The sequence below is a fragment of the Balaenoptera acutorostrata genome, chromosome 3 (genome assembly GCF_949987535.1).
Source record: "Balaenoptera acutorostrata chromosome 3, mBalAcu1.1, whole genome shotgun sequence".
Classification (NCBI taxonomy): Eukaryota; Metazoa; Chordata; class Mammalia; order Artiodactyla; family Balaenopteridae; genus Balaenoptera; species Balaenoptera acutorostrata.
In genome coordinates, this window is record NC_080066.1 from 173516996 (window position 1) to 173531808 (window position 14813).

The following is a 14813-nucleotide window of genomic DNA, read 5'->3' on the forward strand; positions in this document are numbered from 1 at the left end:
TCAGCATTGGCTTTGGGAATTCACAGCAGGAAACAAAGGAATCAAGTGCTTAAAGAAACCTCATACTCATATTCTTAGCCCTGTGAACACTGGTGCCTCCTAGTGGTCATATGCAGACACTGCAGGGGCATGCTTTCCAGGGGCGGTGCATGGACCCCATTCATTCTTCAGCTGAGCTTGCTGACAGGTTCAAACCCCAGGGCTCTTCACTTTGTGCCGAAATAGTGGCTCTGGAGTCAGACAAACCTGGCATTGAGTCCTGACTGCTGCTACTCTAGGTTGCATGTACTATAATGCTGGACCAGCCCCACTCCTGTTTTGCTGGGCTGAGTCCAGAGCTCCCATGTGGACCCTGTTGGGGAGATATCTGTGTAGTTCACATGCCAAACACTCAAAGCCAAGGGCTCTCAAAGGGGAATTAACTTCTCTGAAGCAGTGTGCTAGTTTCCTCAGAGCCCTAGAGCGGATTATCATTGGTCCTCAATCATTGTCTATTTCTATAGGGAAACAGGGGCACAGAGAGGGTATGGCTTTCCCAAACACACTTTGTTTCTAAGATCAGAACCTGGGTCTCGCTCATTCTGAACCCCAGGTCCTCGTCTTGGCTCACAGCTTCCCCATATTATCCACCAACAGTCAGCAGACCTTGGGGGTGTTGTTTATTAAATCACAAAACCCCTCCACCTGCCGGGGGCGGGGGGGAGAAGATCACTGTCAAGTGGATGTGGGTGGGGCGTCTAATCCTGACATTTGAAGGGGGAGAAAACTGATGGCCAGAAGTCAATGGTGCTGCCTGTTTGGACAGTGGTTTGGGGAGCTCATGGTAGTGTGAGATTAGGTGAGAAAGTCCCTGTGGTCTCAATCCCAGGGAGACAAAACGTATTCAACCCCAGAACATAGTTGGGGTCTGTAGCAAGTCGGATTTCCCCCTTATCTCCCAGAAGGATTAACAATCTTTCCAAGGAAGAGCAGGTTATTCATTCCATTCTCCCTAATCATCAGCAGAAAGCATTTGTTTATCTTGACCTTAAACGGTGTCTACATGGGCAGTGTCTGTGCTCCCGAGCCCGCGGCCCCCTCTGTACCCTGCTCATCCATCTTCAGGGTAGCCTTGTGCACCGCCTGAGGGAAACAGGAGCGAAGTCAGTGCTTGCGAAGCCACTTGAAGGTCTTGGATGGGCAAAGGCCAGCAAGAGGCCCAGAGAGGCAGAGACCTCTGCCAGAGTCACCCAGCACAGCAGTAACTTGGCCCGTGCCAGCTGCCCCAGGGCTCCTGGCTTTTCTGCTGTCGTCACTTAAGGATGCTCAACAAGTAGATGCAGCATGAAGGAAAAAAAATGTTGCAGGGGGAGCATCAGCTACAGGGAGGGGGACAGAGTGGGGTTTGCTATGTTTCCCATGACTTACAGGGAAGCATCAGTGGTACTAATGGCAGAAAGGCTATCCTGAACTTTAGCTAGATGGAAGGGAGATGGTGGCATCCCTGGCCCAAAGCCTCCAGCCCGCTTCACACTCCTTTCATACTCCTGGTGGAATGTTAAGAAGGAGTCAGATTCCAGGGTCTGATGACTCAGACCCCAGATCCACCTAAAAGGCATCAACATCTGTGACTAAGTAATTGACACTGGGAAATTGATGGGCTTCTGTGAAATACTGATACATTTCATTCCATTCTACAAAATGCTAACAATTTTACTGGCAAGCCAAGAGCTGATGTTTATGTATAGAATCTCAGCTATCAACACATCTGACGGCGGAAAAGAAAAGGGCCATTGAACTCAATAAAGGCCTATAGGAAAGGGGCAGGTGGCATTGAATGTTTATGCAAAGTCTGCAGCAGGAAAACTTGTAAAAGCAATAAAATTCTATTAACTGTCTTTCTTCCTGTTGCAAGCTAGAAAATACAGCTGAGTGAGCCACCTACTGTCAGCTCATCTCGGCAACTCAGATCCTTCCTAGACTGGCTTGAATTTAGCCCCAGCCAATCCCCACCCACTTGGGCTCCACACCTTCCCACTTCCTATCCTTAGGCCATGTTGCTCCCCCTACAGGAAGATCTTGCCCGCACCCTTCTCTGCTTGCTGAAATCTTCCCCCTTCTCAGTGCCCTTTAAGCCTAAAAGTAGGGTTGCCACATAAAATACAGGGTGTCCAGTTAAATTTGAATTTCAGATAAACGATGAAATTTTTATCATGAGTATATCCCATGCAATATTCAGGATATACTTATACTAAAAAAAAATCATTCATCACTTATCTGAAATTTGAATTTCACTGGTGTCCTGTGTTCTATCGGTTAAATCTGGGCACCCTACCCCAAGTGGTCCTCTCTGACTGCCGCCAATAGGCAGGTGCTCAGCCTTGCTGGAAACCACGGAGTCCTTTGCTTGCTTATCTCTACACTACGTAGAACATGTTCACGACTTAATCCTTACAAGCCTGGGTCAGTTCTAGGCCTGATGAATGTTCCAAGCCTCCATCCATTGTTTGTTGCCTTGAATCAACTTCCAAAGTAGGACCAGGAGATTGATGGTTCAGATTTTAAAGACTAGAAACACGAGGCTTGGGAGGTTATGTGATTTGGTCAGGATCAAACAGCTGGTTAGAGGCGGAGCTGGATTCGAGCCCTGCCTGACTGGTGGGTGAACTCTTGGCTCATACAGCTGCTGTGACAGTGGCTCTGGCCTGGGGCTGTATGAACGCTCCCTGTGCTGCAGGGGGCAGCGTCGGGCCAGGCAGGCTTACCTCACCCACTTTCAGGCTTCGATGAGGGGAGATTCTGGTTAGATCACCGTGTTCCTCTAAGATTTTGGTGATACCCAGGTAAGAAAGAGTCTTCTTCAGGTCGTGGTTTCCGGTGATGAACAACTGGGGCACAAACACATCTGTGACCCTAGGGAGTAGAAAGTGACACAGATGAGCAGCAGGACCCTGCCGTTTTTCCAGACAGGCTTTAGGAGAGATGATGATGAGGCATTTGTCCTCCCAGCCCCTGAGGTCTCAGAACTCCTCTCTACCCACAGAATGAGGAGAGGCTCCTTAAGCCTGGGAGGGGGTTTTAAAACATCCATGCTGTCTGAACTGTGTTCCTATTTCCTATCAAAACTGCCCGTGCCCTCATCCACGGAAATGTCCTCGAGTCCCCATGTCTCAGGACGCCTTCAGCGCAGCCATTGAGGGTCTCCCCACTGCAGCCTCAGCCACGCCCAAGCCCTGAGCCAAACGTGACCCCAGCAATCTGGTGCTGGAAGCAGCAGGGCCCTGAGATCGGAAGCCAGGCAGAACTGAGTTCAAATCCACTCTGCCTTCCATGAGCTCTGTGACTTGGAGCAAATGATTTCACCTCTCTAAGCCACTTGTATGAAAGTGATGATGGTAGCACCCACGGGACCAGAAGAGGGCTAAAGCGAATATGTGGAAGGTTCTCAGCAGTGTCAGTGATCAGCAAGTGTTCTCCCTTTGGCCTTGAAGGAGCAGCTTCACATCCTCCGTGGGTGGGACCTGGGTTGGCCTCCCTGCCCTGGGCCTGGGGTCAGATGTCCTGAGGCACCTGTGGACCCTGGATTCCTGTCCACCTGGTCGTGGACCCCATTTCTTCTTGCCTCTCCAAGGATCTCATTCCTGCCGTCGTTTCCTTTTTCTCCTGCACCGGCCATAAATGACATCCACTAGATCACCCTCCAGGGCAGACTGCAGGCTCTAACAACCCCCATCCTCAAATCAAAAGCAAAAACATGTCCCTTGGCCCCTAGTCATGCCTCCAGCTTCCGGCCCATGTCTTTTCTTTCTTTCAGGGCGGAAGCTGTCTCTACCTCTATCTCCACGTTCTCCCATTATTGCCTCAACCCATTTCTCCAGAGTTGCCGCTGACCTTGCCTTGCTAGAGCCAGCAGCCAAATGTCAGAAAGCGGCACTAGACAGTCAATCCTTTGTTCCATTTCGAAGTGTTCCCACCCAAGTCCATGCCCTCTGCTCTCCCCCTCCTTCACCGGCCACTCCTTCTCTCATCCTCTGCGGCTCCGCCTCCTTGCCTATCTCTCATCACCATAGTGCTCGAGCCTCCCCACTGCTCCTCTTCTCTTTTATATCTTTTCTTCCTCCTGAGGGATCTCATTCTGTGCCGTGGATTTAAACACGAACAATAGGCCCGGTGACTCTCAAACTTACCTTTCCACTCATCCATTCATTCAACACATATTTATTAAGTGCCTACTGAGTACCAGGCTCTGTTCTACATGCTTAGATGCATCTAGAACAGGCAAAAATCCATGCTCTTGAACATGTGCTCTACTAGGGAGAGGGGCAATAAAACCATCACAACAAAAGTGAGACATAGGCCTAGATACATGGAGTGGTAGTCTCAGTAAGTGCTATGGAAGAAAAATACAGATTGATTTAGGGGGATCAGGAATTCTGGAGTAAAGGGAAGATTTGAGCAAGCTTTCAAGGGGGCAAAGGAGTTCTGCAAGTTATATTTTTTTCTTTTTTTTTTTGGTGGATATTTTTTTTTATGAGTGAAATGGGGAGCCATAGTAAGGTTTTGAACCGATGAGTGACATGGTCTTGATGTGGGTTTAAAATGATCATTTTGTCTGCTCTATTAATCATATACTCTTGGTGGTGGGGATGGGGATGGGCGTTGATGCCAGGAGACCATGTGGAAGCTAGTGAGTGCAGTGGTCAGATGCTGGGAGTCATAGAGATGGCGGGCAGAGGCCGGACTCCAGCTATATCTTAAAGTAGGGCTACTGGGATTCCCTGGTGGACTGAATGAGGGGCTGAGAGAGTGATCAAGGAGGACCCCAGGGTTTTTAGCTTGAGCACCTGAAAGGATGGAGTGGCCATTGAATAAGATCAGAAGCTTGAGGGGTTTCCATGGGGGGAGATCAGGATGTTCATTCTGGACGTGTTGAGACTAAGATCTCATCAGGCATCGGGAGAGATCCTGGATAAGCAGATGGATATGCGACTCTGGAGTTTGAGGGAGAGAACTGAGGCTAGGGATAGAATGATGTGGAAGTCGTGGTCATACAGGTGGTGCTGAAATATCTGAGGCTGATGCACACACTCAGGGGTGAGTATCAATGAAAGAGAGGCACTCAGTTCCGAGACCTGGAGGAGAACGGGGGCAGTGAGGGAGACTGAGCAGGAGAGAGGTGAGAGGAGCCAAGAGACTGTGGGATCCTGGAAGCCGAGGGAAGAACACCTCTTAAGAAGGTGGGGTGGCCAGCTGGGTTGAATGCCGCTGACAGATTGAGAAGGAAGGTCTGAAACTGGTCCAGGATTCAGCCACATGGATGCCCTTGGTAACCCTGGTGATGGAGGTCTCCATGGAGAGGTGAGTGCAAAGGCTGACTGCAGTGGGTCTAAGAGAAGACGGGAGGGGAGGAGCTGGGTACGGTGAGCAGAGGCAACTGCTTGAAGGTATTTACCTGCAAAGGGGAGCAAAGAAACAGAGCAACAATGGGGGAAGTAAGGTCAAGAGAAGATTGTTTTTTGATGGGAGAAATGAGAGCATCTTCCTATCTGATGGAAATGATTCAGTGGAGAGCAAAAACATTTGCTGATGTAGGAGAAAAGGGAGTTTCTAGGGTGATATTTTTGAGTAGTGAGGGGAGATAGGGCATAAATGGGGAGGTTGGACATAAATGGGGAGGTTGACTTTAGTTCATGCCAAAGTGGGAAGGCAGATGCTGGAAGGCAGATACACATCCCAGTAAACATGTATACGTGTGATGGGGTACCTAGGCTGGGAATGGACCCTCAAAATTTGTACCGAGAAAATGGATATATCAGCAGTTCGGTGTCGCCTATAGGTAGAGCTTTCTATTTGCTTTTGAGAAAACTGAGCCTTTCCTCTGGGGAACCCACCATGACAGGCCTCTATGCAAAAATCAAAGCAGATGTCTTTCTTCTGAACAGACAAAAGTCCAGGCTGTAGTCACCCACAGCCTAAATTCCCAGGTGTCCTGCACAGACAGGTAATTGGGGTGTGTCATTTAGGTGTGTGTCTGTTGACTTGGTCACTTCTCCTGGGGAAAAGGTGAGTTTTCTCTTCAGCCTCTCCTAGAACACATGCAAGAGTCCATCCCCCTGCCCTCACCCAGAGAGGACCGATGCAGGGGTCTGGACTTGACAACTTGTCCTTCAGACCCAGTGAGCTCAGAGGGTAGGAACGTTGGCCCCTCATTCAGATGAAACACAATTTCCTCCTTGGGAGCCATGGGCGAGACCACTGCCCTGCATGGTGATGCAGAGTTTCCCGTGTAGGGGTGGACTTTACTGCTCTCAGTCATCCTGGGGCCAGAAGTGACTGGGGAGACAGGACCTCAGCTGGGGTGAGAAGAACACTCCTCTCCACAGTGCTCCTGGCTGGGACGCCTGGCTTCTAGGCACGGAGATGCTGGGAGCAGTCCTAGCATGGTCGGGGGGAGGCAGACCAGGAGCTAGCTGGGAGGGCACTCTGGAAGGGACCCTGAGAGCAGCCTGTGCCTGGACTCCATGAGAGACCACCTCCATGCACTGTAGGTATCCCTGGGCCCAGACTTGCTGGCCTGCAGGAGATCTCAAAGGGCTTACCACACACTTGAGTGGAGGAGCAAAGGAAGGAGGGTGGGCCCCTATCCTGAAACCAGAGAGATGGCGATAGTCCCCCAGGAACATCTGTATGTGGTTAGTAGTGGCCTCGTGGTGGTGTCAGATCCAGGGGCTTCAGAGGGGCTTGGTGAGGGGAGCATGAAGCACCAAATATTGGCACCAGAGCTTCAGCCCATGGAAAATTGTCAGAAATGACTGGGAGAAGGAGATGGGGGCTCTAAGGATGCGAGTCCCAGTGATACAACTGCCAGGTCTCAAGCCACCATGATTTGAACAATAAAGGACATGGGATCTTCTGAAGTCCACGTCTCATGAGGCCAGGACTTCTGGGTGAAATGGGGATGGGGGTACTGGAGTCCTTCCACCTTCCACCTTCCTTTCCCCTTACGTATCCCTCAACCCCTTAGGGAGGTCCCCAGGACTTCTCTGTGAACCTAAAATTCTGTAGAGCTCAGGCTGGACACCATCAGTCTCGTTGAGGGCATGCCCGTGTTAAGGGAGCCCACGCCTTCACCTTCACCCAATGAGCTGACTTCCTGGGGTTCTCACCTGAGGGTAGGAGGACCAGATTTGCAGGACACCTGTCATTCAACAAGCCAGAGGTTCAACAGATCTGAGAACCTTGCAACTCTGCCTCTTCAACCCGTTAGAAGGGGAGGGAGAAAGGGTCTTACTCTCATGGCATGCCCTCTGAAAGGCAGCGCTGTGCTCAGGCACGTTTAATTCTCTCAAGAGTCTTATGAAGTCGGCATCGTATGGCCACATCATAGATGAGAAAACTGGGTCTCAGCTAAGGTTGGAACCCAGACTCTTGTTTCTGTCTCAGGCGCCAAACTTTGCCAACCTGAGGCACCTGGTTTGCAGCAGGAAGGATCAGGGGGTGTTGTGTAGAACCCAAGGTGCAATAACCCTCTTGGGACCAGCCATTTACCTGCTGCTTTTTCCTACCCTCTCCCGCCCCCTCCAAATACTGACTTTATCTAAAGCATTCAGAACTAGAATTTCTCTCCCATGAGCTTGCAGCGAAATCTAGATATCTGAAATGCATTCTGCAATTCCTCCGAGGGTGTGTTCCCATGTGAAGGAACCTGCATTAGTTCAGTTACCACCCATGGACAGCCCAGCTCAGTCCTAGCATTGTCTCTGCCTCTCTTAGAAGGCTCCTCAGCTCCTGACAGCACGTTGGGCATGGCAGAGGTTCTCAATAAACACCTTTTGGATGGAGAATGATGGTGGGGTCAGGTGGAAGAGAGAGAAAAGGACCAAGGAGGAGGACTTCCTGATACCGTTTCTACCCAAGTGGAAGTTGCCCTTTCCACCTCATAGACCCACTGAAATGGAGCAGGACCTTATGGTCCTCAGCCCCCATGTCCTCAGCCTGCCTTTTGTCTGTGGAAAAACTTTAGCCAAAGAATAAGTTTAATCAGAGAAGTGAGAAAATGCAGAACCAAAAGAAAACAGTCAAATGAGACCAAATAATAATAGTTTAGTCATTAAAGCAAAGTCAAGGAGCTTTAGTTCCTCAAGGACTATGGATAATATTCTGAATCATACTTGTTGAGCTGCCTTATAGACACTGACACGCGCACCAGGTGGCGGATGTTCACTACATGATGACCAGTCTGTAGCCATGACATAAGCTGTCACAATTCTGAGAACTGGCCTCAAAGGAATGGGAACAAACTGACCCTGGAACTAAAGACTAACTGTGATTAAAACAATGAAGATGACACAGATCAGACCACTGCAGGACCAATTTCAAGGTGACTGTCAGAGCTGACTATGCTGTTTCTGCATGTAGCTCCGTCCCTCCATCTATAAATGCTCTTGCCCACTGATTGGGGTGGGGGGGAGTCGGCCTTTGGTCAGGAGTCCGCCCTTCCCCCTGCCCCCTCCCCCGCCCCATTGCTGGCATCTGACATAAAGCAAACTTTCCTTTCCATCAACTTGCCTCTTTTTTGGCTTTTGAGCGGTGAGCAGCTGGACCCTCACTTTCGGTGCCACAGACCCTGTCCTCGCCCAGCAACTTTCGAGATACCTTGAAGGTCTACAGTGACATCAAGCCCCCAAGCCTTAACTCTAATGCTAGCTCTCACCTTTCCTGAGAAAAGCTATTAGGAGGCAAGTGCCTGGGAGGGATTCTGGAGGTTTACCTTAAATCTGTTCTAACTTTATGTTCTAAAAGAAAATTATTTACTCACTTTGGTTCTTCAACTATTATTAGTATAACTTACTTGGGGCACACTTCACTGGTTTTATTATGACCCCACAGTTGAAAGCAGTCTATGTACAATGTGCAACTCACAGTGCCTTTGACACTCCAAGTGCCTGTGCTCACAGTTTCCCTCTGCCTATGATTCCGTCGCTCCTATCCCTTCCATACGTACCGTTATTCAGCCTTGAAGACGGCACCAATGTCACCTAAGCCGTGAAGCCCTCTCTGACCACCACTGCCCATCAAGTTTTTCCTTCATCCTCTGCACTCTCATAATGTTTAAGCATCTATATTTTTATGACTTGTTTTCCAATCTACCTCTTACCAAAATATGTTCATCATGGAGCCCAGAACAGGGCTTATCCATGGGGTAAGAGCTCAGTAAATCTGGGATAGAAGAAGCAAAGACAGTGGGAGGAGATGGAGGAAGAAGGAAGACACTGCATATGTCAGGCACCCTCTTTACCTTCGTATGAGTAATTTTTTCCATCTGGCAAAGGTGTTCATCCCCAAGGCTTCCTCCACGTGCTTCATTTTGCCCTCATCAGGAAGAATGAAGACCGCCATCATGTTGCCCTGGTAGGGCATTTCCAGGACAGTACAGGAAAGCTGGTCATCATGACCAACTTCATACATGCCCATGTGGAACATCATGGGCACCTTCACTGTCTTGTTTCCATCCAGAATGAAATCTTCCTCTTTAGTTGCCTTTGGATCAAACTCATGTTGCCACCTGGCTTAAGACTGAAGAAGAACAAAGTGACATGAGTGTCCTGAGGGAGAAGAGGTTACTGGATCCAGTTAACCCCTGGGTCTCTGTCCATATGGACTTAAGGAAGGGGTTTGGATACTCCGGGATATCAGAGTAGGTCCACAGGAATCCCTGACCTCATGCCATGCCCTAAAGACTTCTGATGAGGTGAGCTTGGTCCCAGTGATCAGTTCCCAATGAAGCCAAGACTAGTGTTGCTGACTGAGAGGGGAGCTTCAGACTGTCCTAAGCCCAGGTGCTCCTGAGGCTGAGAAAGCCTGTGGATTCTGTTACAGAAGCAGGAACTGGATTACACTTAGTGGGGGCTATTTGGGTCTGATATGAGTGAAAAGTCTCAAATCTATTCAAAGTCAGCCCTGGAGGAGCCACTTGCATGTGGGACTAAGAAAACTAAATTAACAGGCTGCCCTTGGGAGCGTGCTGAAGAGCAGCGAACTCTTAAAGCTGGGTGTTTTGACCCCTACTTTTTGACCCTAAGGACTCTTTGACGTCATAAACTCAGACCTGGGTCTTTTCACACTTGCTACTCTCAGAGCCCCCAATACAAGGCCCTTAGGGCCAAGTCACTGAGTTCAAATTTCTGGCTTTATTGCTCTAGAAGGATGACCTTGGACAAGTATCTCAATCTCCCTGGGCTTCAGTGTCCTTATCTGCCAAATGGGGCTATTGATGGGAATCTCATAGGGCTGCTGTGAGACTTAGTAGGGAAAGGCAGCACAGCTCAGTGACTGTGCGTAGTGAGTGCTGAGTGGATGCCAGTCATCATCAGCATCATTGTCGTTGTTCTTGTTGTAATCTAGGGGATGTAGGGACTTTGGGAAATTCTTGATTCTCCTTTCTTCCCTGCTTTGGGCAGACTGAGATTTCAGTCTACTATTATCACTCCTTTTTCTTTTTCTATAGCCATCAATCTCCTTGTGGATTTTGGGAGAGCTGAACTTCCATATTCAGGACCATGTGGCTGAGCCCAGTAGTGATCTTGCCTGGCCTGACGGTTATTGGCCTCTCATTCTCACCTATGTTGGCCAACATGTGTGTGTGTGTGTGTGGTGTGTTAGTGGGTGTGTATGGTGGTGGTGGATGAAGCTTGGATTGGGGAATATTTTTCCATCTTCTTTTTCAGTACCTTATCCTCAGACTTGAAGAGTCTATAACATGTGGTAAGAAGACAAAGGCACCTACCAATGTGATCACGATCACCACCATCAACACCATCACCATCCTGGGCATCTACTTGGAGCTATGGAAAGCACAGCCCTCAGGTCAAGAGAAGTGGATTCTAGTCCTGACTTTCATTGGCTGGCTTTGTAGCTTTGAGTAAGTCAATTAATCTTTCTCTGAATTTCACTCTTCTGATCTAAGAAATGGGGAAAAGAATGTCACTCCAACCTCTACAACCAATGTTGTGTTAGGATAATCAGTAATAATAAAAACGCACATTTGGAGAATAGACTTCTAAGAATTCATTTCTCATACATTTTCACTTTGAATTCCAATAACCACCCTATGAGCCATGTATTGAGGTACTCCTTTTTCAGATAGGAGAAATAGGATTCAGAGACTAATTACATGTGAATTCAGGGTTACAGAGCAAGCAAGTGGACCACCCATCTATTTAATTCAAGTCTACTGGTCACCCTATCCTTTTCACGTCAACATGCCCTAAGCCTTACCTCAAAAGAAAACATAATTGATAAGAAGCATCACAGTGTCAGGGTCTATCTTCTTGATTAGGTTGTTGATTCTCCACTGGTTTTCACACTGACATAGCCATTGATCTGCTTCTGAGCATCTTCCGAGTTCTGGAAGTTGGTGGGGACAGTGTCTGCCTTGTACAGGTTCTTGACATCTGTCAGAAACTTCTTCTGTGGCTTTAGCTTCTGGTTGACAAACAAGGCATTCCCGAGTCTCATCTTACGGTCCTGGTTCGCCTGGTTCAGCCTGAGGATGAGGTAATGGAAGCCTTCATGAAGGTCCTTCTTGGGTATATTCCTGAAATTGAAGGCTTCCTTGGTCTCAGCCAGGGTGGAGTCCTGGGCACCCAGACACAGCATGGCGAAGGCCATAGAGATGCTCCCGGGGGAGAACAAGATATTATTGTCAGGGCTGTTGAAGGACAGCTTCTTGAACAGCTTGAGGCCAAAGTCTGTGTTTCGCTTTGCAAGCTCCTGAGCTGTCGTCCTTCCCTTCCCTGCTTGGCCCTGACTCACAGCTTCATGATCCTCTGGAGAGAAGTTGGGCTTCAGAAGACCTTCCACAGTGAGGAGGCCAGCCAGAAGCAGGCCGGGGACCAGCATGGGGTTCATTTTCCTTGGAGATTGTCCTGTTGAGTAGTAGACCCGAGGTTAGCAGAAAAGAGAACAAAAGAACCCCATTACCCCTGTCTTATCCATAAGGAAGACCAATGAAAGAAGTGATACAGTGACCAGCGTGTGCTGTGCATAGCGGTTCATAAGTGCTTTGACATCCATTACAGCATGTAGCCTTTGCAGTCACCTCAGGGAATAGAAATGATTGCATAAATGAGAAGTCTGAGTGTAGAGGAGTCTTATAGTAAGAGGATCTCAGTTCCTTTAAGGAATTGCTTCCTCCTCTCCATTGGATCACAATAAGAATACCCCATGGTGTGGGCATCTGATGCAGGCTAAGCCATCATAACACTGTATTCCCCTGCCACACTGATTAGTTAAGAAATGAGAGGGTGACAAAAATCAGATAAATCAGTGTCTTTCTTTGAGAATGCAAAGTCCTCTTAACTCTGGGGTGACTGGCTTAATGGTAAAGCCTTGGACCTGAATGTGGACATGACATCCACATATAGAAGGAAAGATGAGAGAGAGAGAGAGAGAGAGATGGAAAGAGAGAAATAAGAAGACATATTTGGTGACATCTTTGGAGTTCCTGGATTGAGCTTTACCTGAAGCCACCCACTTCCATTTTTCAAAGTTATAAGAGCCAGTAAATATCCCTTTCAGAGCTGGCTGGCTTGAGTTGGAGTATTTTTCCTTACAACCAGAGATAAAGTCCTTTGTCTAAGATCACATGGTAAGTGGTAGATAACCACCCCAGGAGAACCCAGGTCTCTAGGAAACTTCCTTCCCTAGACCTTTTCCAGGGAAGAAAAGAGGACAGCATTATGGAGAGAAAAGGCCAAATCTGCCTGGCTCCAGGACTGCTGCTTCTTTCACCACCTCTCAGCTTTGACATCTCCCCATAAGACTGTGAGCTTTTGGGGGACAAAAATTTCATTTTCTGTTTTCCTTTCATCTTTAACCCTTATGCTGCCAAAATACAGTATTCCAAAAAGTGTGTTCATTTCAGTAGTTGGACATGTTGGTGATTTTTTAGACCAACTTATATGTCAAATAAAGGCAGATTTCTTTGCTTGGTCCTCTGTTATCACTTCCTATGTTTTTTCCTGTAATTTACATCTTTACATACTGGTAATCTGTGGGAAATATTGAGCTGCTCAACAATAAAGGCTATTCTTGGTGGTTTTAGATTGGGTTCCTGAGAAGCAGAGCCTGAGACAAGGGTTCAGGTATATATTGTATAATGGGGGAATGATCTTAGGATGAGCCCCTCAGGAAGTGAGGAAAGCAGGGCTGGAAAGCGAAGGAGCTCAGTGAGGATGTGGTCTCAGATAACATCTAGTCTGGACCGGATCCACAGGGCATGTCCATGCCCTGGAGCACGGACACCCTGGCAGCATTGACCTTCTGAGGCAAGAGGACTGACTTTTCAGAGGGAATTAGTCAGTGGCTGTGGTCTGCCCCTCAGGATGTAAGGCTTAGGGCATCACTTTCTGGGTCAATTAGCTCCAATCAGCCAAGGGAAGTTTTCTGGAGAGGAAAGGGCAGCTGTGAGCTGGTAGCAGCCAACTTTCACAGCATCACCAGCCCCGGGGACCTGGGCCCAGCAGAGTAGAGTCCACTGTGGCTAAATCCCTAGTGCCTGGCACCAAGTAGGTTCTTTCCAATTGATTGAAGGAGGGGACCAATGAAGAGCAGCACAAGGCCTGCACCTAGGAGCGCCCCCAAATCCCCACGTTCTTTGTGCCCCCAAAACCTCTATGCCCGGTCCTGTGGATACGGCCATCATCACAGCAGACATGAGTCTTCAGGGAGCTTGTGGCCCAGTGTTTGATACTGTACTACCATTGCTTCCCACGATCCCTTCTGTATTCCTAAGGAAACTTCACTTTTTTTTTTCAGGTGTCTACCTCAGGCAGCTCACGTGCTCAGGGACAGGGACCCCCTCCCCAGCTCTAAGGGTAGCCCTGAATGAGTCAGGGTAACCTCCACTCCCCTGCTAGTGACTGGTCCCCAAGCCAGGCCTAATCCAATCAGTGCACAGTGAGTTTCTGCCCTGACAGTTGTTCAAGGAGGGCCACGGGACTTAAGTGATCCAGTGAGGGTGTATTTCAGGGCTCTTTGTTGGAATGTTGGGTGCTGCCCTCTCTCTTCCTCTGGATGTCCAGACAGGGAGATGTAGATGCCAGGGACTGCCTTAGCCCTTTGTCCCAAGAGGGGAGTGACTCTAGGACAAAGCCAGAACACAAAGAGGGTGCATACAAAGACTTTGCCAAGAAACTGGGGCAGGGGCCCCAGAGTAAGTTCACCTGGAGCACATCCTACCCCTAGACTTCCAGTGATGTTAGTGTGAGTTACGTGGTCAGTTACTTCAAGGTGAAAGTATCCTAACAAATACCAGTTTATTTATTTTTTATTTTTTGTGCTGGGGCTACCTACCAGGCAGACAGGAGTCCTGGCTCTGATCTTGCACCTCATAGCTGTGTGAAACTGTGGAAGGGCCTTCCCCTCTCTGAGCCTAGGTGATCTCTAAATACCTTTCACTCCTAATGACCCATTGTTTAGTAAAAATTAAAAACAGCTGGTGATGAACCAGGCCTCTAGGGGCTGTCTGAAAATAGATTATAGAAGTGAAGATCAATAAAATCCCTGAGGTTGTTTCAGATAAAGGAAAGAAAACAAAATGGAAAGGACTCAATCTCTCAGGTTAGTGGGCTGGACCATAAAAAGTCTGCCTGATTAAAAATAGAAACTTCTGGTATTCAGAGTAGCGGGCTGCCTTTGTGTTCATTATTTCCCAATGACTGGAAATGAAGAAGTTAAGACATGGCCGTCAAGGAGCTGAGAGAACATTCTAGCAGCAGGGTGACCAGCTAGGTGAGGTGTGAAGCAGTTTGAGCAGGTTGCCCCAGGAGCCG

At 48.5% G+C, this 14813-nt stretch overlaps 1 protein-coding gene across 1 annotated transcript; it reads right to left on the minus strand.

The window, feature by feature from the left end:
- Positions 1 to 930: 930 nt before the first annotated feature.
- On the minus strand, positions 931 to 11889 carry SERPINA12 (serpin family A member 12). The gene is given in 5 exon segments (XM_007178901.2): positions 931 to 1122; positions 2745 to 2892; positions 9278 to 9548; positions 11257 to 11328; positions 11331 to 11889. Coding segments are annotated over 5 exon segments (1242 nt in total).
- Positions 11890 to 14813: the final 2924 nt, after the last annotated feature.